This window comes from Daphnia magna, linkage group LG1 (genome assembly GCF_020631705.1).
Source record: "Daphnia magna isolate NIES linkage group LG1, ASM2063170v1.1, whole genome shotgun sequence".
Taxonomy (NCBI): Eukaryota; Metazoa; Arthropoda; class Branchiopoda; order Diplostraca; family Daphniidae; genus Daphnia; species Daphnia magna.
The window spans coordinates 3,977,038-4,000,298 of NC_059182.1; the positions used below are offsets into that span (position 1 = coordinate 3,977,038).

The 23,261-nt window shown below is 35.7% G+C and overlaps 1 protein-coding gene, 1 long non-coding RNA gene and 2 other non-coding genes across 22 annotated transcripts; 1 reads left to right on the forward strand and 3 right to left on the reverse strand.

The window, feature by feature from the left end:
• The first annotated feature begins 370 nt into the window (after positions 1–370).
• Positions 371–4,991, forward strand: LOC116931407. 19 transcript variants are annotated; one of them, XR_006642664.1, is made up of 10 exons: positions 371–485; positions 596–781; positions 962–1,020; positions 2,702–2,907; positions 3,137–3,183; positions 3,251–3,390; positions 3,567–4,210; positions 4,290–4,541; positions 4,629–4,727; positions 4,800–4,991. It is a non-coding gene; the product is annotated as an uncharacterized LOC116931407 (long non-coding RNA). The 19 variants fall into 19 exon arrangements; XR_006642667.1 differs by having other exon boundaries at positions 596–708; XR_006642658.1 differs by adding an exon at positions 1,234–1,438 and having other exon boundaries at positions 388–781.
• A 12,268-nt stretch (positions 4,992–17,259) lies between these two features.
• Trnar-ccu lies at positions 17,260–17,332 on the reverse strand. The gene has a single exon. It is a non-coding gene; the product is annotated as a tRNA-Arg (tRNA).
• A 502-nt stretch (positions 17,333–17,834) lies between these two features.
• LOC116933633 lies at positions 17,835–21,405 on the reverse strand. The gene is made up of 2 exons (XR_006642671.1): positions 18,430–21,405; positions 17,835–18,255 (listed from the first exon to the last, which is right to left on the reverse strand). It is a non-coding gene; the product is annotated as an uncharacterized LOC116933633 (transcript).
• Positions 21,406–21,535: 130 nt separating this feature from the next.
• On the reverse strand, positions 21,536–22,522 carry LOC123469397. The gene has a single exon (XM_045168319.1). It carries the CDS (start codon positions 22,307–22,309, stop codon positions 21,536–21,538), a length of 774 nt encoding a protein of 257 aa, XP_045024254.1. The 5' UTR covers positions 22,310–22,522.
• Positions 22,523–23,261: the final 739 nt, after the last annotated feature.

The following is a 23,261-nucleotide window of genomic DNA, read 5'->3' on the forward strand; positions in this document are numbered from 1 at the left end:
AATTCGGGTAATCTATCGTATTTTTCATGGTTTTGTAATTTGGCACCACGCATCCGCCATTTTTTCAAGATTTCGCCGGGTCTATCGGTTTCACCGGGTTTTTGAACCGAACTGAACCGCTTGAAAACTACCTACCCGGGTCGCAACCCATCGGTCATTTTTCGGCTAGGTCAGTGCGGTGTTTTGGGGTTCAGGTAATCGGGGCCGAGCCCTACCCGTCACCCATGCAACATTTGCAAGAAAAGTTGCCGAAACCGTTTTCTCGTCCCGCCTTTTTGAAAATAAGATGGCCGAACTCATACCATCCACCAATAGAATTTGAGAGGTAAGAGGTTGGGTAAAGAGAAGGAGAAAGTCAATTTCAGTTCCATCTTTCAGTGGCCATTTTGTTTAGACATGTGCTGTCTGCTGTGGGTAGCAACTTACATGTCCAGTACACAAAGCTTTCATCCATTTTAACGATATCCAGGAAATTGTTCGCTGATGTAAGACTAAAAATTTATTCGACTAAATAGCATTGTGGAGCACATGCAGACATTCTGAATAGCACGGTAACTTCCGTAAGCACTCCTTGTAAATTAACCGAAATTTTCAGGTGACTTAAGACAACCAGAATCAGGGATGCTTGTTGCGAGACCTGTTTGTTCAAGAAATTAAAATGCCATACTGTTATTGGTTGAAACAAAGCAGGAATTCCACCTGGATTAGGTAACTGCTATGTTTAAAATGTTTTGCTTGAAATCAAACAAGTGAAAGTTATCTGGACTCAAGACTGGGAAAGGTATTGAATTGATGTCATGAGCATTGGGTATCCATATTGCATAATATTGCTGCCCATATCTTAATTTTCAAGTAGTGATTTACTTCCAGGGGTTGAATACTTTTTTGATGGGTGTATTGCTTCAGTTTTACAAAGTTGTTATGTAGCAGACTTGTCTCACCTTTGCAATTCTTATTTCAGATTTACCTTGTCCAGCTACGGAAATTTCACATTGGACACATGGAAATTACAGTAAATAGGTAAGGTAAAAATGCCATTCAGTCTCAGTTTCTATTTAATTTATATACCCTTCAAGTTTCTTTAGACTTATTCATGTGGCTAACTTAACAGCCATGAAGATAACAAAATATCAGTAAATCTCTTTAACCAAAAGTTGAAATTGGCGATAAAGTGTTGATTGTTCATAATTGATCGACGTTTTTAGTTAAAATATGCTTGAATTTTCTTAACAGGCTGAAACTTGTAAAAAGTGCTGTATTGGTTTCTTAGTGCATTCGCGCTAACGTCACTTGTCTCTTCCCGCTTGATTAACAGTTCCTGTCAGTATAGGGCTAACCGAAAATGACACTGAGAACAACTGATTCGGTTGAGCGAAGCCGGGAACTTCCCCCTGGGCCATGCCCGGGCTTCATTTTTGGTCCATAGACCGAGACGGAAGTTAGTTCCTCATCGATTTGTTTCTTGTCTTTTCTTAGTAGCCAATGGTGTCCCGTTCCAGGAGGATTAATTTAGTAGTTCAGTTAAATTTATCTACCCTATGCCGTTCATCTTATCTTTTATATACTCGCCGATTTCCCTTGTCAAACTAAGCGTCAGTTCTACCATATACTCGCATGACAGCTTTGCCCGTAAAACCGCTCACTATTTTTTCGCCCGTCGACCCGTTTGCCAACTCTTTCCGTCTACCCGCTCACAATCTGTCCGTTTAACCATTCACGGTTTACCCCCTTTAGATCACTCGCATTTTTCCCTTGTTGACCTGTTTGCCAATCCGCGCTTCATCATCTCTGACTGTCAAAACCCGTAGAGCCAATGGAGCATCTACCCGTCGATCTTTTCGCTGCGCGTTTCCATGGGATATCTATTGATCACCTCCCGTCAATCCGTAGTTGCAACGAGCCCATTGATCTACTTGCGAATTCCGCCGGTAGGTTTTCCCGTCAACCCTGGCGTCAGCTTTCCCTATCAACATGCTTCTCTGGCCTGCCCGTCAACCCGCTAGCCAATTCTGCCTGTCTACTCGCCCATCCGCTCGCACTCTCTGCCCATGTAACCATTCGTGGTTTTCTCCCATTGACCTACTCACCTTTTTCCCTTGTTGACCTGTTTACCAACTCTGCCCACAAACCCGCTCTTCACTTCTACCCGTTAACATTTTAATTAGCGCTGCCCATCGACCCACTTATCATTTTCCCATTTCAACCCGCTCACCAATCCTGCCCGTCAACCTACATGTCAGTTCTACCCGTCTCCCGCTTTTATGATCTTCAGATATCTGGTAGACTGCATCTTTTAGGAAGGCGTCTGATTACAAAAGTTGTGGATTCATTAATCCGTGTAAAACATACAAACCTTTAGGAGGAAAATTTCCAAAAGGATAATTTAACTACGAAAATGGAAGTAAAGTGGGCAAGTTCGGTTTCATTGGCCAATTCTCAGCAGAAGAAAGTCCCATCTGACCATTTACGCGAACCTTCGTACAGTCCTAACCATTGCTTGATCACTACTCGAGAGTAGGTAATTTCGAAACTGCCGGGACTGCAACCTGGATTCGTATCAAACTTACTTTATTAGCGGGGGATGGGCACTCCCAAACCAACTTTCTTCCTACTTCTATCTCGTAGTTCTTTTTTATCTCTTTCTTACTTTTTCCTACCTTCCTCTCGTTACATTGGTTCCTTATCCTTGCTCTTCTTGTAGGAACAGAGAGAGGCAGCTATTCCTACAGCTGGCGTCTGGACGAGTTGGCCAGGATCATTGGATCATTGAAACTGCATGAGAGCGGTCTGTCAGTTTATCTTATAAAGCAGACAGCCCGTTCTCACCCAGAACCCGCTGATGACCTGACGGGGAGCGGTCCGCTCCTTTCTAATGGAAAAGCAGTTTTCAAATTCCAATAATGTTTGGTAAGTTCACAAGTTCGCCGCCAGAGGAGAGGGGAGCAGTCTGCTCCTTACTAAAGGAAAAGACGCGTGGGTTGTTGGATAAACTTTGGATTGTTCAGGATTTCACCACCAGGGGGGGAATCTGAATGTGATCTTTTCACAGATAAAATGAAGTTACATGTATCGTGTGTATCTTGTGATGCAGATTTTGTCGGGAAATGTTAGTAATTCATTTAATATTATTCACCAGGCATGATTGAAATCTTTTACTGGGAATACTTCACCATCTGCCTTAAGGTATGATCTGTGTATGGAACAACCTATGGCGTATTAAATATTGTCCCTTTAAATTGTGTTATTCTAGATCATTCTGTCTTGACATTTTCCTTGAAGATTCCTAGAAAAATGGATGGATTTCCTTTTCCAAATAATACCCATCAGTTGCAATTAGTTTTGTATAGACAAAAATAACCGGCCATGTCTGGCTAAGTGCAGCGGATTGAGGTGAGTATCCAAAAAACCGGCCACTGTTTTGTTCAGCTTCTGGCTAGTAACTTTTAGTCTTTGTTACTAATCCATAGTTGTCTTCTACCAACTCAATTGGAAGTTAGTTAATTTAATTGAAAATCTTATCACAACATTTCAGATTGTGTTTTTAATTGTAATATTTTTCACCCTAGATTCTCTAGTGAAATTACTAACATGAATTCGCCAGTGGCCAACGCCGGTTTCGGAGGAGAAAAGAGGTTGGAGAAGAGAAAAGACATATCTACATAGTATGAAATTGTCAAAGGCCATATTGTTGGTAAAAATACTGATCACCATGGAGACTTCGGTATTGTTGCCCCAGTAACTCATCTGTGACCAACTCTGTTGAAAATGGATACGTCTTAAATTATGAAATAAGCCGAAGTAGAACGCAGTCAATGATAGTTTATTTCATGGCAGACTTTTTAAAGCCATAACGGACCACAGTATTTATTCGATGCAGTACTATATCGTCAGCAGCAGTCAACAGACATCAAATTCATAATCCGTTAAGTTACTTGTTCTTGTTGATCACTTACGGCATTAGCTTGCTCAATTGACTTTGGGTCGTATCAATCGTCCTACCAGCAAGCTCGGTAAGACAAATAACTTTGAAGACGAACAACAAAGAAGAAAAGAAACGAATGCAGTCGACTTTTTAAAACATCCTGCAAAATTTTGACAAAATAAGGAACTTGCAGTTTAATAGAACATTTCTATGGCTCTGTTTACCAACTGCCTTCCCGGGAATTGTCGTGATCTCATACACATTCATAGGAAGAACGTCCATTTATAGGTAGGGAGATGATGGAAACACATAAAGCATAAAACTTGCCGTTTATTATGTTTTGTTTTACATTCACGTGTCACTTTAGATGCTTCGTGGAAGTTTATGATGAAAATGACACTACTCTTTCAAGTAATGGCTCAGCGCTTGCTCCTTCATGGCTGAAACAAACGATTCCTTACATAGAGAAAAGGAAATAGCCCAATGTTATCTATACAACATAATGTTGGCCAATTTCAAACAGTGTGATCTCAACCAGTCCATCCATGACACGTTCCTGAAAAAGTGCAGCCGTTGGGTTTATGATACCTGTGTATTCCGTTCAACAATCGTCAGTCATGTAAGAGAAGCTAAACAAGAAATATTTCAACAGATTTCTAAAGACACATTCTGTAGCCATTAATATTTTTGTTTGTTTGCATCCTAGTTCGACTTAACGTGCGTAAATGAATGGAAGCAAACTGTTGCCAGCAGCATGTTTATGTTGGGAATGCTGATCGGAGCAGTTAGGATTGGTTACATTGGGGTAACGGGAGCTATGTAATAATTTAAATGTAACATGACCTTTTAATTAACGTTATTTATGTAAATTTTACAGTATCGGACGAAGGAAAACATTAACATAAGCCCGACTTTTTTTAAATTTGGTATTGGAAGAAACATAATCTGCTATAACTAAAATAAAACTCTGATTATAAATAACATACAAGTTTTTCCGCAAGCTAAGCGGTTTTTGAATAAAATGAAATCAAAGTGGTTTATCGCAACCACTTTGAATTTAAACAACACATCAACTTTAGCTCCCAAGTCAAAATGCACTTGATTTTCGGCATCGTCGTTAAACTAAAAATCCACACCACGTATTATTCTGGTAACATGTAATTTTAAAAAATTGGAAAAAACGGAAGTCGGGCTTATTTAAATACCTGACCGAACTTCATTTCCACTAGATGGCGTTGGAGATTATCATCCCCTAGTGTCGAAAGTAAAATCGAACTAACTTGTGTTTTTTGTCATGTGATGGTTGTTTACATTGTTGGAACGTTGAAAATGTGTATTTGAGTTACCCTCGTCCCAACAGTATTATTACTAGGGGCCCTCACTCCGTTCAGGAAGTTCCCGATAGGGTACGGCCTGGTCGCCAATTCGCCATAATATCTCGGAAAACGTTTGCTCTTCCGGCAAAACAGACTCCGTATACATGTCCTATGAGGCGTGCGCTGATCATCAACGCCTTCATCCCGCCTTTCCACTTTTGTCAAAATCTACCAAAAACGACATCTCTTGAAATTCTCCAAAAATCACACGGAATAATCGAAATTGAACGCTGATTTCGATTTAGTAATTGGTTTTCTCGTTAAACCAGCCGTTTCAAAAATTAACGAAACAGTGCTGTTAGCGCAACAACTTAATTTAGGGTTTTTAAAAATTAAATCAAAAACTATAAGACCAATAGGAAAATAAGCCTGATTTTCGTGATTTTCATTCAATTTTGATTCAAATTCATGTATTTTAAGCAAAATTTGAAATTTGGCCAAAAATGAAAAAGTGGGAAGGGTATAGCCTTCCCACTTTTGTCAAAATCTACCAAAAACGACATCTCTTGAAATTCTCCAAAAATCACACGGAATAATTGAAATTGAACGCTGATTTCGATTTAGTAATTGGTTTTCTCGTTAAACCAGCCGTTTCAAAAATTAACGAAACAGTGCTGTTAGCGCAACAACTTAATTTAGGGTTTTTAAGGATTAAATCAAAAACTATAAGACCAATAGGAAAATGAGCCTGATTTTCGTGATTTTCATTCAATTTTGATTCGAATTCATGTATTTTAAGCAAAATTTGAAATTTGGCCAAAAATGAAAAAGTGGGAAGGGTATAGCCTTCCCACTTTTGTCAAAATCTACCAAAAACGACATCTCTTGAAAATCTCCAAAAATCACACGGAATAATCGAAATTGAACGCTGATTTCGATTTAGTAATTGGTTTTCTCGTTAAACCAGCCGTTTCAAAAATTAACGACACAGTGCTGTTAGCGCAACAACTTAATTTAGGGTTTTTAAGGATTAAATCAAAAACTATAAGACCAATAGGAAAATAAACCTGATTTTCGTGATTTTCATTCAATTTTGATTCGAATTCATGTATTTTAAGCAAAATTTGAAATTTGGCCAAAAATGAAAAAGTGGGAAGGGTATAGCCTTCCTACTTTTGCCAAAATCTACCAAAAACGACATCTCTTGAAAATCTCCAAAAATCACACGGATTAATCGGAATTGAACGCTGATTTCGATTTAGTTATTGGTTTTCTCGTTAAACCAGCCGTTTCAAAAATTAACGAAACAGTGCTGTTAGCGCAACAACTTAACTTAGGGTTTTTAAAAATTAAATAAAAAACTATAAGACCAATAGGAAAATAAGCCTGATTTTCGTGATTTTCATTCAATTTTGATTCAAATTCATGTATTTTAAGCAAAATTTGAAATTTGGCCAAAAATGAAAAAGTGGGAAGGGTATAGCCTTCCCACTTTTGTCAAAATCTACCAAAAACGACATCTCTTGAAATTCTCCAAAAATCACACTGAATAATCGAAATTGAACGCTGATTTCGATTTAGTTATTGGTTTACTCGTTAAACCAGCCGTTTCAAAAATTAACGAAACAGTGCTGTTAGCGCAACAACTTAATTTAGGGTTTTTAAGGATTAGCCTAAATCAAAAACTATAAGACAATAGGAAAAAAAAATTTTTAATTTATAAATTTTAAAAAAAAAAAATTATTTTAAAAAAAAAAAAAAAAAAAAAAAAAAAAAAAAAAAGGGGGGGAGCCTTTCCACTTTTGTCAAAATCGGCAAAAAATGACATATCTTGAAATTCTCCAAAAATCAGACGGAATAATCAAAATTGAACGCTGATTTCGATTTAGTTATTGGTTTTCTCGTTAAACCAGCCGTTTCAAAAATTAACGAAACAGTGCTGTTAGCGCAACAACTTAATTTAGGGTTTTTAAGGATTAAATCAAAAACTATAAGACCAATAGGAAAATAAACCTGATTTTCGTGATTTTCATTCAATTTTGATTCGAATTCATGTATTTTAAGCAAAATTTGAAATTTGGCCAAAAATGAAAAAGTTGGAAGGGTATAGCCTTCAATTAAGACCAATAGGAAAATAAACCTGATTTTCGTGATTTTCATTCAATTTTGATTCGAATTCATGTATTTTAAGCAAAATTTGAAATTTGGCCAAAAATGAAAAAGTGGGAAGGGTATAGCCTTCCCACTTTTGTCAAAATCTACCAAAAACGACATCTCTTGAAATTCTCCAAAAATCACACGGAATAATCGAAATTGAACGCTGATTTTGATTTAGTTATTGGTTTTCTCATTAAACCAGCCGTTTCAAAAATTAATGAAACAGTGCTGTTAGCGCAACAACTTAATTTAGGGTTTTTAAGGATTAAATCAAAAACTATAAGACCAATAGGAAAATAAACCTGATTTTCGTGATTTTCATTCAATTTTGATTCGAATTCATGTATTTTAAGCAAAATTTGAAATTTGGCCAAAAATGAAAAAGTGGGAAGGGTATAGCCTTCCCACTTTTGTCAAAATCTACCAAAAACGACATCTCTTGAAATTCTCCAAAAATCACACGGAATAATCGAAATTGAACGCTGATTTCGATTTAGTTATTGGTTTTCTCGTTAAACCAGCCGTTTCAAAAATAAACGAAACAGTGCTGTTAGCACAACAACTTAATTTAGGGTTTTTAAGGATTAAATCAATAACTATAAGACCAATAGGAAAATAAACCTGATTTTCGTGATTTTCATTCAATTTTGATTCGAATTCATGTATTTTAAGCAAAATTTGAAATTTGGCCAAAAATGAAAAAGTGGGAAGGGTATAGCCTTCCCACTTTTGTCAAAATCTACCAAAAACGACATCTCTTGAAATTCTCCAAAAATCCCACGGAATAATCGAAATTGAACGCTGATTTCGATTTAGTTATTGGTTTTCTCGTTAAACCAGCCGTTTCAAAAATTAACGAAACAGTGCTGTTAGCGCAACAACTTAATTTAGGGTTTTTAAGGATTAAATCAAAAACTATAAGACCAATAGGAAAATAAACCTGATTTTCGTGATTTTCATTCAATTTTGATTCGAATTCATGTATTTTAAGCAAAATTTGAAATTTGGCCAAAAATGAAAAAGTGGGAAGGGTATAGCCTTCAATTAAGACCAATAGGAAAATAAACCTGATTTTCGTGATTTTCATTCAATTTTGATTCGAATTCATGTATTTTAAGCAAAATTTGAAATTTGGCAAAAAATGAAAAAGTGGGAAGGGTATAGCCTTCCCACTTTTGTCAAAATCTACCAAAAACGACATCTCTTGAAATTCTCCAAAAATCACGCGGATTAATCGAAATTGAACGCTGATTTCGATTTAGTTATTGGTTTTCTCGTTAAACCAGCCGTTTCAAAAATTAACGAAACAGTGCTGTTAGCGCAACAACTTATTTTAGGGTTTTTAAGGATTAAATCAAAAACTATAAGACCAATAGGAAAATAAACCTGATTTTCGTGATTTTCATTCAATTTTGATTCGAATTCATGTATTTTAAGCAAAATTTGAAATTTGGCCAAAAATGAAAAAGTGGGAAGGGTATAGCCTTCAATTAAGACCAATAGGAAAATAAACCTGATTTTCGTGATTTTCATTCATTTTGATTCGAATTCATGTATTTTAAGCAAAATTTGAAATTTGGCCAAAAATGAAAAAGTGGGAAGGGTATAGCCTTCCTACTTTTGTCAAAATCTACCAAAAACGACATCTCTTGAAATTCTCCAAAAATCACACGGATTAATCGAAATTGAACGCTGATTTCGATTTAGTTATTGGTTTTCTCGTTAAACCAGCCGTTTCAAAAATTAACGAAACAGTGCTGTTAGCGCAACAACTTAATTTAGGGTTTTTAAGGATTAAATCAAAAACTATAAGACCAATAGGAAAATAAACCTGATTTTCGTGATTTTCATTCAATTTTGATTCGAATTCATGTATTTTAAGCAAAATTTGAAATTTGGCCAAAAATGAAAAAGTGGGAAGGGCCTTCCCACTTTTGTCAAAATCTACCAAAAACGACATCTCTTGAAATTCTCCAAAAATCACACGGAATAATCGAAATTGAACGCTGATTTCGATTTAGTTATTGGTTTTCTCGTTAAACCAGCCGTTTCAAAAATAAACGAAACAGTGCTGTTAGCACAACAACTTAATTTAGGGTTTTTAAGGATTAAATCAATAACTATAAGACCAATAGGAAAATAAACCTGATTTTCGTGATTTTCATTCAATTTTGATTCGAATTCATGTATTTTAAGCAAAATTTGAAATTTGGCCAAAAATGAAAAAGTGGGAAGGGTATAGCCTTCCCACTTTTGTCAAAATCTACCAAAAACGACATCTCTTGAAATTCTCCAAAAATCACACGGATTAATCGAAATTGAACGCTGATTTCGATTTAGTTATTGGTTTTCTCGTTAAACCAGCCGTTTCAAAAATTAACGAAACAGTGCTGTTAGCGCAACAACTTAATTTAGGGTTTTTAAGGATTAAATCAAAAACTATAAGACCAATAGGAAAATAAACCTGATTTTCGTGATTTTCATTCAATTTTGATTCGAATTCATGTATTTTAAGCAAAATTTGAAATTTGGCCAAAAATGAAAAAGTGGGAAGGGTATAGCCTTCAATTAAGACCAATAGGAAAATAAACCTGATTTTCGTGATTTTCATTCAGTTTTGATTCGAATTCATGTATTTTAAGCAAAATTTGAAATTTGGCCAAAAATGAAAAAAGTGGGAAGGGTATAGCCTTCCTACTTTTGTCAAAATCTACCAAAAACGACATCTCTTGAAATTCTCCAAAAATCACACGGATTAATCGAAATTGAACGCTGATTTCGATTTAGTTATTGGTTTTCTCGTTAAACCAGCCGTTTCAAAAATTAACGAAACAGTGCTGTTAGCGCAACAACTTAATTTAGGGTTTTTACTTTCAATTCAATTTTGATTCGAATTCATGTATTTTAAGCAAAATTTGAAATTTGGCCAAAAATGAAAAAGTGGGAAGGGTATAGCCTTCAATTAAGACCAATAGGAAAATAAACCTGATTTTCGTGATTTTCATTCAATTTTGATTCGAATTCATGTATTTTAAGCAAAATTTGAAATTTGGCAAAAAATGAAAAAGTGGGAAGGGTATAGCCTTCCTACTTTTGTCAAAATCTACCAAAAACGACATCTCTTGAAATTCTCCAAAAATCACGCGGATTAATCGAAATTGAACGCTGATTTCGATTTAGTTATTGGTTTTCTCGTTAAACCAGCCGTTTCAAAAATTAACGAAACAGTGCTGTTAGCGCAACAACTTATTTTAGGGTTTTTAAGGATTAAATCAAAAACTATAAGACCAATAGGAAAATAAACCTGATTTTCGTGATTTTCATTCAATTTTGATTCGAATTCATGTATTTTAAGCAAAATTTGAAATTTGGCCAAAAATGAAAAAGTGGGAAGGGTATAGCCTTCAATTAAGACCAATAGGAAAATAAACCTGATTTTCGTGATTTTCATTCAGTTTTGATTCGAATTCATGTATTTTAAGCAAAATTTGAAATTTGGCCAAAAATGAAAAAAGTGGGAAGGGTATAGCCTTCCTACTTTTGTCAAAATCTACCAAAAACGACATCTCTTGAAATTCTCCAAAAATCACACGGATTAATCGAAATTGAACGCTGATTTCGATTTAGTTATTGGTTTTCTCGTTAAACCAGCCGTTTCAAAAATTAACGAAACAGTGCTGTTAGCGCAACAACTTAATTTAGGGTTTTTAAGGATTAAATCAAAAACTATAAGACCAATAGGAAAATAAACCTGATTTTCGTGATTTTCATTCAATTTTGATTCGAATTCATGTATTTTAAGCAAAATTTGAAATTTGGCCAAAAATGAAAAAGTGGGAAGGGCCTTCCCACTTTTGTCAAAATCTACCAAAAACGACATCTCTTGAAATTCTCCAAAAATCACACGGAATAATCGAAATTGAACGCTGATTTCGATTTAGTTATTGGTTTTCTCGTTAAACCAGCCGTTTCAAAAATAAACGAAACAGTGCTGTTAGCACAACAACTTAATTTAGGGTTTTTAAGGATTAAATCAATAACTATAAGACCAATAGGAAAATAAACCTGATTTTCGTGATTTTCATTCAATTTTGATTCGAATTCATGTATTTTAAGCAAAATTTGAAATTTGGCCAAAAATGAAAAAGTGGGAAGGGTATAGCCTTCCCACTTTTGTCAAAATCTACCAAAAACGACATCTCTTGAAATTCTCCAAAAATCACACGGATTAATCGAAATTGAACGCTGATTTCGATTTAGTTATTGGTTTTCTCGTTAAACCAGCCGTTTCAAAAATTAACGAAACAGTGCTGTTAGCGCAACAACTTAATTTAGGGTTTTTAAGGATTAAATCAAAAACTATAAGACCAATAGGAAAATAAACCTGATTTTCGTGATTTTCATTCAATTTTGATTCGAATTCATGTATTTTAAGCAAAATTTGAAATTTGGCCAAAAATGAAAAAGTGGGAAGGGTATAGCCTTCAATTAAGACCAATAGGAAAATAAACCTGATTTTCGTGATTTTCATTCAGTTTTGATTCGAATTCATGTATTTTAAGCAAAATTTGAAATTTGGCCAAAAATGAAAAAAGTGGGAAGGGTATAGCCTTCCTACTTTTGTCAAAATCTACCAAAAACGACATCTCTTGAAATTCTCCAAAAATCACACGGATTAATCGAAATTGAACGCTGATTTCGATTTAGTTATTGGTTTTCTCGTTAAACCAGCCGTTTCAAAAATTAACGAAACAGTGCTGTTAGCGCAACAACTTAATTTAGGGTTTTTAAGGATTAAATCAAAAACTATAAGACCAATAGGAAAATAAACCTGATTTTCGTGATTTTCATTCAATTTTGATTCGAATTCATGTATTTTAAGCAAAATTTGAAATTTGGCCAAAAATGAAAAAGTTGGAAGGGTATAGCCTTCAATTAAGACCAATAGGAAAATAAACCTGATTTTCGTGATTTTCATTCAATTTTGATTCGAATTCATGTATTTTAAGCAAAATTTGAAATTTGGCAAAAATGAAAAAGTGGGAAGGGTATAGCCTTCCCACTTTTGTCAAAATCTACCAAAAACGACATCTCTTGAAATTCTCCAAAAATCACACGGAATAATCGAAATTGAACGCTGATTTTGATTTAGTTATTGGTTTTCTCATTAAACCAGCCGTTTCAAAAATTAATGAAACAGTGCTGTTAGCGCAACAACTTAATTTAGGGTTTTTAAGGATTAAATCAAAAACTATAAGACCAATAGGAAAATAAACCTGATTTTCGTGATTTTCATTCAATTTTGATTCGAATTCATGTATTTTAAGCAAAATTTGAAATTTGGCCAAAAATGAAAAAGTGGGAAGGGTATAGCCTTCCCACTTTTGTCAAAATCTACCAAAAACGACATCTCTTGAAATTCTCCAAAAATCACACGGAATAATCGAAATTGAACGCTGATTTCGATTTAGTTATTGGTTTTCTCGTTAAACCAGCCGTTTCAAAAATAAACGAAACAGTGCTGTTAGCACAACAACTTAATTTAGGGTTTTTAAGGATTAAATCAATAACTATAAGACCAATAGGAAAATAAACCTGATTTTCGTGATTTTCATTCAATTTTGATTCGAATTCATGTATTTTAAGCAAAATTTGAAATTTGGCCAAAAATGAAAAAGTGGGAAGGGTATAGCCTTCCCACTTTTGTCAAAATCTACCAAAAACGACATCTCTTGAAATTCTCCAAAAATCCCACGGAATAATCGAAATTGAACGCTGATTTCGATTTAGTTATTGGTTTTCTCGTTAAACCAGCCGTTTCAAAAATTAACGAAACAGTGCTGTTAGCGCAACAACTTAATTTAGGGTTTTTAAGGATTAAATCAAAAACTATAAGACCAATAGGAAAATAAACCTGATTTTCGTGATTTTCATTCAATTTTGATTCGAATTCATGTATTTTAAGCAAAATTTGAAATTTGGCCAAAAATGAAAAAGTGGGAAGGGTATAGCCTTCAATTAAGACCAATAGGAAAATAAACCTGATTTTCGTGATTTTCATTCAATTTTGATTCGAATTCATGTATTTTAAGCAAAATTTGAAATTTGGCAAAAAATGAAAAAGTGGGAAGGGTATGGCCTTCCTACTTTTGTCAAAATCTACCAAAAACGACATCTCTTGAAATTCTCCAAAAATCACGCGGATTAATCGAAATTGAACGCTGATTTCGATTTAGTTATTGGTTTTCTCGTTAAACCAGCCGTTTCAAAAATTAACGAAACAGTGCTGTTAGCGCAACAACTTATTTTAGGGTTTTTAAGGATTAAATCAAAAACTATAAGACCAATAGGAAAATAAACCTGATTTTCGTGATTTTCATTCAATTTTGATTCGAATTCATGTATTTTAAGCAAAATTTGAAATTTGGCCAAAAATGAAAAAGTGGGAAGGGTATAGCCTTCAATTAAGACCAATAGGAAAATAAACCTGATTTTCGTGATTTTCATTCAGTTTTGATTCGAATTCATGTATTTTAAGCAAAATTTGAAATTTGGCAATGAATGAAAAAGTGGGAAGGGTATAGCCTTCCTACTTTTGTCAAAATCTACCAAAAACGACATCTCTTGAAATTCTCCAAAAATCACACGGATTAATCGAAATTGAACGCTGATTTCGATTTAGTTATTGGTTTTCTCGTTAAACCAGCCGTTTCAAAAATTAACGAAACAGTGCTGTTAGCGCAACAACTTAATTTAGGGTTTTTAAGGATTAAATCAAAAACTATAAGACCAATAGGAAAATAAACCTGATTTTCGTGATTTTCATTCAATTTTGATTCGAATTCATGTATTTTAAGCAAAATTTGAAATTTGGCCAAAAATGAAAAAGTGGGAAGGGTATAGCCTTCCCACTTTTGTCAAAATCTACCAAAAACGACATCTCTTGAAATTCTCCAAAAATCACACGGAATAATCGAAATTGAACGCTGATTTCGATTTAGTTATTGGTTTTTTTCTCGTTAAACCAGCCGTTTCAAAAATAAACGAAACAGTGCTGTTAGCACAACAACTTAATTTAGGGTTTTAAAAATAAAAAAAAAAAAAAAAAAAAAAAAAAAGGAAAATAAACCTGATTTTCGTGATTTTCATTCAATTTTGATTCGAATTCATGTATTTTAAGCAAAATTTGAAATTTGGCCAAAAATGAAAAAGTGGGAAGGGTATAGCCTTCCCACTTTTGTCAAAATCTACCAAAAACGACATCTCTTGAAATTCTCCAAAAATCACACGGATTAATCGAAATTGAACGCTGATTTCGATTTAGTTATTGGTTTATCTCGTTAAACCAGCCGTTTCAAAAATTAACGAAACAGTGCTGTTAGCGCAACAACTTAATTTAGGGTTTTTAAGGATTAAATCAAAAACTATAAGACCAATAGGAAAATAAACCTGATTTTCGTGATTTTCATTCAATTTTGATTCGAATTCATGTATTTTAAGCAAAATTTGAAATTTGGCCAAAAATGAAAAAGTGGGAAGGGTATAGCCTTCTCTTAATCTCACACGGAAAATAAACGCTCAATTTAATTTGGTTTTGGTTAATAAAATTAAGACCAATAGGAAAATAAACCTGATTTTCGTGATTTTCATTCAGTTTTGATTCGAATTCATGTATTTTAAGCAAAATTTGAAATTTGGCCAAAAATGAAAAAGTGGGAAGGGTATAGCCTTCCCACTTTTGTCAAAATCTACCAAAAACGACATCTCTTGAAATTCTCCAAAAATCACACGGATTAATCGAAATTGAACGCTGATTTCGATTTAGTTATTGGTTTTCTCGTTAAACCAGCCGTTTCAAAAATTAACGAAACAGTGCTGTTAGCGCAACAACTTAATTTAGGGTTTTTAAGGATTAAATCAAAAACTATAAGACCAATAGGAAAATAAACCTGATTTTCGTGATTTTCATTCAATTTTGATTCGAATTCATGTATTTTAAGCAAAATTTGAAATTTGGCCAAAAATGAAAAAGTGGGAAGGGTATAGCCTTCCCACTTTTGTCAAAATCTACCAAAAACGACATCTCTTGAAATTCTCCAAAAATCACACGGAATAATCGAAATTGAACGCTGATTTCGATTTAGTTATTGGTTTTCTCGTTAAACCAGCCGTTTCAAAAATTAACGAAACAGTGCTGTTAGCGCAACAACTTAATTTAGGGTTTTTAAGGATTAAATCAAAAACTATAAGACCAATAGGAAAATAAACCTGATTTTCGTGATTTTCATTCAATTTTGATTCGAATTCATGTATTTTAAGCAAAATTTGAAATTTGGCCAAAAATGAAAAAGTGGGAAGGGTATAGCCTTCCCACTTTTGTCAAAATCTACCAAAAACGACATCTCTTGAAATTCTCCAAAAATCACACGGAATAATCGAAATTGAACGCTGATTTTGATTTAGTTATTGGTTTTCTCGTTAAACCAGCCGTTTCAAAAATTAACGAAACAGTGCTGTTAGCGCAACAACTTAATTTAGGGTTTTTAAGGATTAAATCAAAAACTATAAGACCAATAGGAAAATAAACCTGATTTTCGTGATTTTCATTCAATTTTGATTCGAATTCATGTATTTTAAGCAAAATTTGAAATTTGGCCAAAAATGAAAAAGTGGGAAGGGTATAACCTTCCCACTTTTGTCAAAATCTACCAAAAACGACATCTCTTGAAATTCTCCAAAAATCACACGGAATAATCGAAATTGAACGCTGATTTCGATTTAGTTATTGGTTTACTCGTTAAACCAGCCGTTTCAAAAATTAACGAAACAGTGCTGTTAGCGCAACAACTTAATTTAGGGTTTTTAAGGATTAAATCAAAAACTATAAGACCAATAGGAAAATAAACCTGATTTTCGTGATTTTCATTCAATTTTGATTCGAATTCATGTATTTTAAGCAAAATTTGAAATTTGGCCAAAAATGAAAAAGTGGGAAGGGTATAGCCTTCCCATTTTGTAAATCTACCAAAACGACATCTCTGAAATTTCCAAAAATCACACGGAATAATCGAAATTGAACGCTGATTTCGATTTAGTTATTGGTTTACTCGTTAAACCAGCCGTTTCAAAAATTAACGAAACAGTGCTGTTAGCGCAACAACTTAATTTAGGGTTTTTAAGGATTAAATCAAAAACTAAGCCTTTCCACTTTTGTCAAAATCGGCAAAAAATGACATATCTTGAAATTCTCCAAAAATCACACGGAATAATCAAAATTGAACGCTGATTTCGATTTAGTCATTGGTTTTCTCGTTAGACTAGCCGTTTAACAAATTAACAAAAACAGTTCTGTTAGCGCACCAACTTAATTTATGGTTTTTAAGCATTAGCCTAAATGAAAAACTATAAGCCGGAAATAAACCTGATTCCGTGATTTTCTTCAATTCTGAATCTAAATCATTTTTTAGAATTTCCTTTCCACTTTTGTCAAAATCGGCAAAAAATGACATATCTTGAAATTCTCCAAAAATCACACGGAATAATCAAAATTGAACGCTGATTTCGATTTAGTCATTGGTTTTCTCTTTAGACTAGCCGTTTAACAAATTAACAAAAACAGTTCTGTTAGCGCACCGACTTCATTTATGGTTTTTAACATGTAAATGAAAAACTATAAGACCAGTAGAAAAATAAACCGGATTTCCGTGATTTTCATTCAATTCTGAATCTAAATCATGTATTTTAAGCCAAATTTGAAATTTGGTATAACCAAATAGTATAACCTATACCTAATAGTATAACCAAAAACAAATTTGTAGCAGATTACTAGATGTGCAAATTGATTCACATTTCATTATTCTATGGTACCTCTGGCGGGACTCGAACCCGCAATCCCCGGCCTAGGAGGCCGGTGCCTTATCCATTAGGCCACAAAGGCTTTTATTATTACGTAAACAAACAAATGCAAAAAATGCTTATAATATTGTGATTAGCATGTTGTAAACGGGAACCCAACTCTTTAAAACACTCTTTCCATGTTCTTAAGCACTCCTAATCATGGTGAAGCATTCCAATTTTAGAAACCAGTTAGACTTTAGCTCAATCAAATTATTATTTAGTTGATAATTATTGTTTGATTAGGCTACAGGACTCTCATGGATTTTTCTGATCTCACAACCAATTTCTCAAAAAGGCAACTATCAATTCATCATTTGGTCTAAGCGGAAACCTGATGAAACAGGAGACTTACCTATCATCTATAAGATTCTTAGTTTCATCTGGAGTATAGTAATCGCAAAAGGATATATATTACTTTCTCTTTTTTTTCCTTGTATGATTTTGGTGTAACATGTGTATCCTAGAATACCACTAGCTTAGGCGATATCGTGAAAATTATAGTAGTTCTTTTTAGCTGAACAATTAACTGAGAGACAAACAGCTTTGGTGAACTGTGTAATTGACTAACAGGAACTGTCAGGGTTATTATATTCCAGACATGCTAGCAAACAAAATGCATAAAGAACAGACAGCATTAAAATAGATTCACTACACACAAAAACCATAGTATCTTTGGGAGAAAAACTTCAAGAAACAATTCTGAATTGGCTTTTATGAAACAGGACTGATCTCACGATACCTTTTAACTAAACGAGCTTCATTTATTAGTCTGGAACATTGAAACAAATATGCGACGGACAAAAGCAAAAATCCACTTTGATTTCTTATCGATTTTCTTGTTTTCAGATGTTCTATTTCATCCAGTTCCATCGTCAGACGAGCCTTTGTCATCCTGTGAATCACTGAACTCCAAAATCGTAAAGTCATAACGCAAACTGCCAAAACGAGAGTTGAGAGAAAGACCTGTAAGAAATTTGTAAAACACCATCGTTTCCGTTTTTTTAATTATTCTTAAAATTACTGAAATATGAATGGAACAGCTGAATCTAACTAAACCTTGTCTTGATATTTTCTATGGCAAAAAAAGTCACGATATTGGTAAGGAATCTGAAATGCTTTAGTTATTTCACGGATGACCTTATTTTTTACGTAGAATCATGAAGCTGTCCGTCTTTCCTCCCACATTCGGTACGAATTAATTTTTTATTCCCCACGAGAATAAATTATACCATGAGTTCTTTGACAAGTCTGCAACATTCGTTTCGCTATCGTACAATCGACTTTAGCTTTGTCCTGTGAAGACCTAAAAGTATTTCGTTCTCGTCCTTTTCCCGATACCTGGAAAATATCCAAAGTGAGTAGGATAAATAAGCGTGCGAGGCAAACATCATGAAAGCTAATATCACGATTATTTTATTCAAGATTTGGTTTCCCATCACTGGAAATAACAAAACCAAAAGAGATTAAAATGCATTTCTTATTGGGTCAACAATTTTTGTTTTAAAGAATTTCATTATTTTCCCTGTTTCCTCAGTTTTCTCGGTTTCCTCACATTGTTTGGTTTTGTCGTCAAGCGAGTGGTATTCTGTATCATCTCCTGGTTGATTTAACAATGGAACTCCTTTCGTTTCATCACCCTCACTAGTTCTTGCATGCAATAGGGATGATGGGTTTGTCAACGAATCAGTTGATTCATCCAGATTTTGACAATCTCCGTCTTCATTGGAACAACGCCTTTTGGACATTTCAGGGGATTGGTGTTCTTCTTCAGAGTCTTTTTGCGATTGGGTATAAGTACCATGAATGGCGCTGCCAGCTTTTCCTTTTGGGTTTGATGGACCACCTCTTCCCCTACCACGACCACGAGATGGTCCACACATTGGGGTAATAGAGGATGCGTTCGATGCAATTCCCGGGGGTCATTTCCAGTTCTTTGTCCAACTGATGCTCCGGGATGAGAATTTTGACTGGATCGTGAAGGCGTTGCATCCCGTCCATTTTTTCCATAATAGCCAGGTTTGAATTCCAATGCACCAACGGTGCCAGTTGCTGACGTTCTTAAAAGTGAACCACGACCGCGTGAAGCTTTGTCACTTTTGACTGGTTGGGTTATCACGTTAGAGTCACGTGACTGTCCCTTTTCGGCCGATAGTTTGGCGGATGCATTCAAACTGTGTTGTAGATCCGATAAAGTTTGTAAGCGAATTTCGTAGCCAGGTGGTTGTTCTTCCAAGATACGACTCCTCATCAAGCTGAGGTACTCGGTGGGATTGAGCGCATTTGAGCGAAGTGCTGTTGAATCCAATGAGCTAGCGTTGACACCTATTTGTTCCAATAAACTGATTACTTTGACTTTAGCAATATCTAGATCATGTGAACAATTTTCCATCATTTCTTCGGTTTTCAATTTTTGATTAGAGTTGAATTCAAATTCAGCCTTCATATCATTTCGAGTCGTTTTAACTTTTACTGGAACTAGGGTCCACGTAAACGGCTGAAATTCGTGATCTGACCCCGAGCATTGGCAGGATCTGTCTTCACATTGTCTATTTTGGAAATATGTGTAACGAATGTGAATGCATTTCACAAGTATTGTTGCAAATTTTGCAGTTATAAGCCTTGAATCCCTAGTCACAATCAACCTCGATGAGACGCATTTCCGTTTTTTCCTGAACGAAGTTCTTGTTAGTTTCCATATTGTGGTCGTATTTCCTCAATTTTTGGCGATTCTTTTCGATTTTCTTCGATGTTAAGAAGAAAGTCTTCCAACTCACACTCGATGTCTTTCAGTGACTGCTCTAGTTGTTGACGACGCTGGATGACTTCTCGAGTAGACGTAAGATTTCGACCGTCCATTTCGGCCAGCATCGTGAAAAACTTGTGGAAATTTTCTTGACCCATGTCCCAGAAAAGTTCGTCAAAACTCAATTCATTTTCTTGTATTACATTGGAACAATAGAGAACGGCGCTGTTGAATTTGCTGTAAGTAATGCCGTCCGATGCGGGCGTCGCTGGAAAATTAGCCAATTTACAGGCTTCCACAACAGGAGGATCATCATTATCAGCAAACGTCACCAACAACCGAAGGTTCTCCTTCATGTCTTTCCCAAAGATGGACAGCACAGAGTCGATGATGTAACGTTGAGTGGCCGTCAGTCGACTGTCGCCCGATGCGGCCACAAAACAAGCGGCGTGAATCTCGTCGATTCGAGTTTCTTGTTGAGTTAGAAAACGGTGGATTTTGGCCGTTATTTCCTTGTCCTTTTTTACTCCACCTGTATCCCCATAGCCAGGCGTATCGATGATGGTGATGGAATACGGAATGGTCATTCCTTCTCGATGGTGGAGAGTGTAGGCTGTTACAGAACTCGTTTGACTGTACGCCTGACTCTTAACGTTCTCTTCGTCGCGGACGCACTTGAAACGAAATGAATCGTTCCATCGGACTCCCAAGATGTAGTTGATCATGCCGTTGATTAGAGTGCTCTTACCCGATCCAGTGGCACCCATCAAAATAATGATTTTGTGTTTCTTTGGATCTGGCGACTGCAAAGCGTCGCCGGGCCGGCAGATGTCAAACCATTTGAAGTCGTTGCCATTTGATTTTTTAATCGCATTCAGCAAATAAATATTTGGTGGCCCACTTCTTAATAGTTTGCTGTACTGCGTTTTTCCATCTACAAAAATTTCAGCAATCCTTCGATCTTCACCAAAGACCGGCATTTCACGTGCTGGTGGTTCGCTATTTTGATCTCTGCTGCCAGACTCGGATTGCTGTGTTTCGTCGTAATTTTCATCGTTTGTGTTGTCTATGGTGGCATCGCTTTTGTCATCGTGTTGACTCGACGTCTGTTTCTGATAAGGTTCCGTTGAACATGCTGGTACGACATGCTTGTCATCATCCTGTGATTTTCCGGAAGCGGATTTGCATTCTAGACTTGTACTGTTGTCCGCGTACTTGGCTAAATTTTCGGCTACCGACGGCCGCCCGACGGATTTCTGATCGTTTAGGGAGACTTGCTCAAATTTCTCGGCAAGTTGAGTTATCTTTTCCCACTCAGAACTGGTCGCTATTGGATGTATGGGATTGATGTTCGTTGTGGATATAGGCATCTGTTGCAGTGACGGTTTTGTTTCCGCTTTTGGGGGGAACTGTGTCGCGTTTGAACTTTCGTCTGCTATGGTAATATTTGAATCAGATGAAGACCCAGATGGCGTGGTAAATTCTTCATCCTGTGATGATTCAAGTTGTACGAGACTCTCGGTAGAAACAGGCAACCCTGCATTTTCCACATGGTCTTGTTGATTTGGACTTCGGTTCGATTGTTATTGTACAAGAAGGGCTGGAAGAACTGTCGTTGATTATTTTTGGCGATTGTCTTGATTTATCATATGTTCTGATAGTGCCGTTGTCAATTGTCGGAGAATCTCGTGATAGTTCTATGTAGTAGCTTGTGTCTCCGTGTAAATCGCTTAGTTGGGCCTTTTTGACGAAATCCGCAAACTTGCTTCTCACCAACTTGGATCCTTTTTCGTAAGAGAAAATTGGCACGACGGGCAACTCAGCAACCGAGGTTTCATCTCCAATTTCTTTCTGCATGCAATTCATTGTAGGATCTTCTTTGTATTCGAGTTTCAGGACGAATACTTTGAAAAATTTCTTGTCCTTTTTCGCCATTTGAATTTTGATCTCTTCCAAATCCATTGCAATCAATTCGGTGCCGCTTGTCAGCCGTGAAAACTCTTCGATTTCATGTCGTCGATTAACCAACCAGTCGATTACATCATTCAGAAAGTTTGAGATGGAACTCATTTTTTCTAAAGCGTCTTTTGTATGGCATTTCCCGTACTCCTCGTTTTCAATTTTCTTGTCGATTTTCTTACGAAAGTCTGGTTGGACGTGCTGAAATCTAACATCACTTTTCCAAGTAAAGGAAAACGATTGATAGATGAATGGTTGGATATGCCAAGACTTTCTTTCTCGATAAAGGTTCCATGTTGATCGATACTGTTCCATCTCTGATTTGAAATCTATCTTCCGATCTAACTCAATTCGAGTTTTTATTTGTTCAGGAATGTAAAAAAGAAACAAATTGATAGGTTTCCACTTTGAAGGATGATCGTCCTCACCAGAGCTGCAAATCTTTTTCAGATATTGATTGAGTTCTCGAAAAGACCTTTCAATCGGTTTGCCGCCTTTTAGGCTGCTCGAATACCGTACAGGAGACCTTGTCTAATTCTACTGGTATATCCTCAATAGCCGATTGGTTAACGAGTGTCTGATCGAAATAATTTTTGGCTGACAAATAGATATTTCGTTGGGCGCTCTCTTTTGTTTCTCCCTGTAATTCTTCTGTGAAAAGAACAGATCACTTCGGCTCCATAGGCCACTTCTTCCAACCAAATGTGTCGCTTGACCGCCACTCTTTAGCTTATAGTCAGACATTTGGGACTCTATGGCGTCCCACTTCAATTTTTCCGTTCGTCGTACCACACGAAAAAATGCCGGTGACTTGGGCCTTCTTATCATCGCCATCTTTCGGGCTGATATTGAGGTAATGGACGAACCACGGTTGGTCAGAATCCGGAAGTCCTTCCTCCTTGATAAATCTCTGCATATGAGAGTCGATACCTAGTATTTGACGTTTTGATTCAAAAGGCTGTTGATAGAAGAAAGAGAACTTCGTTTGCTTCGTGTGTGAAATTTCTTTGCCTTGGTCTGGTACTTCTTCCTTACCTGGAATATTCCCATACAAAAAATGATTAAATGACTCTATAAGAATGCGCATGGAGCAGTAAACATGATGCAATTACTCACAAAGTAATAGTTAAATACAAAATATATTAGACTTTATGAAAATGCAAAGATTACTTGGAAAAAATAGCGTCCGTGAAGTAGTTGTAGAAATCTCCAACCCGAACATTACGACCTAGAGCCGACAATCGGAGACCAGGTTCGGTCATGGTAA

Coding starts and splice junctions, on each gene's coding strand:
- LOC123469397 (XM_045168319.1), bottom strand. CDS start 22,309: ATGGAACAGTATCGATCAACATGGAACCTTTATCGAGAAAGAAAGTCT.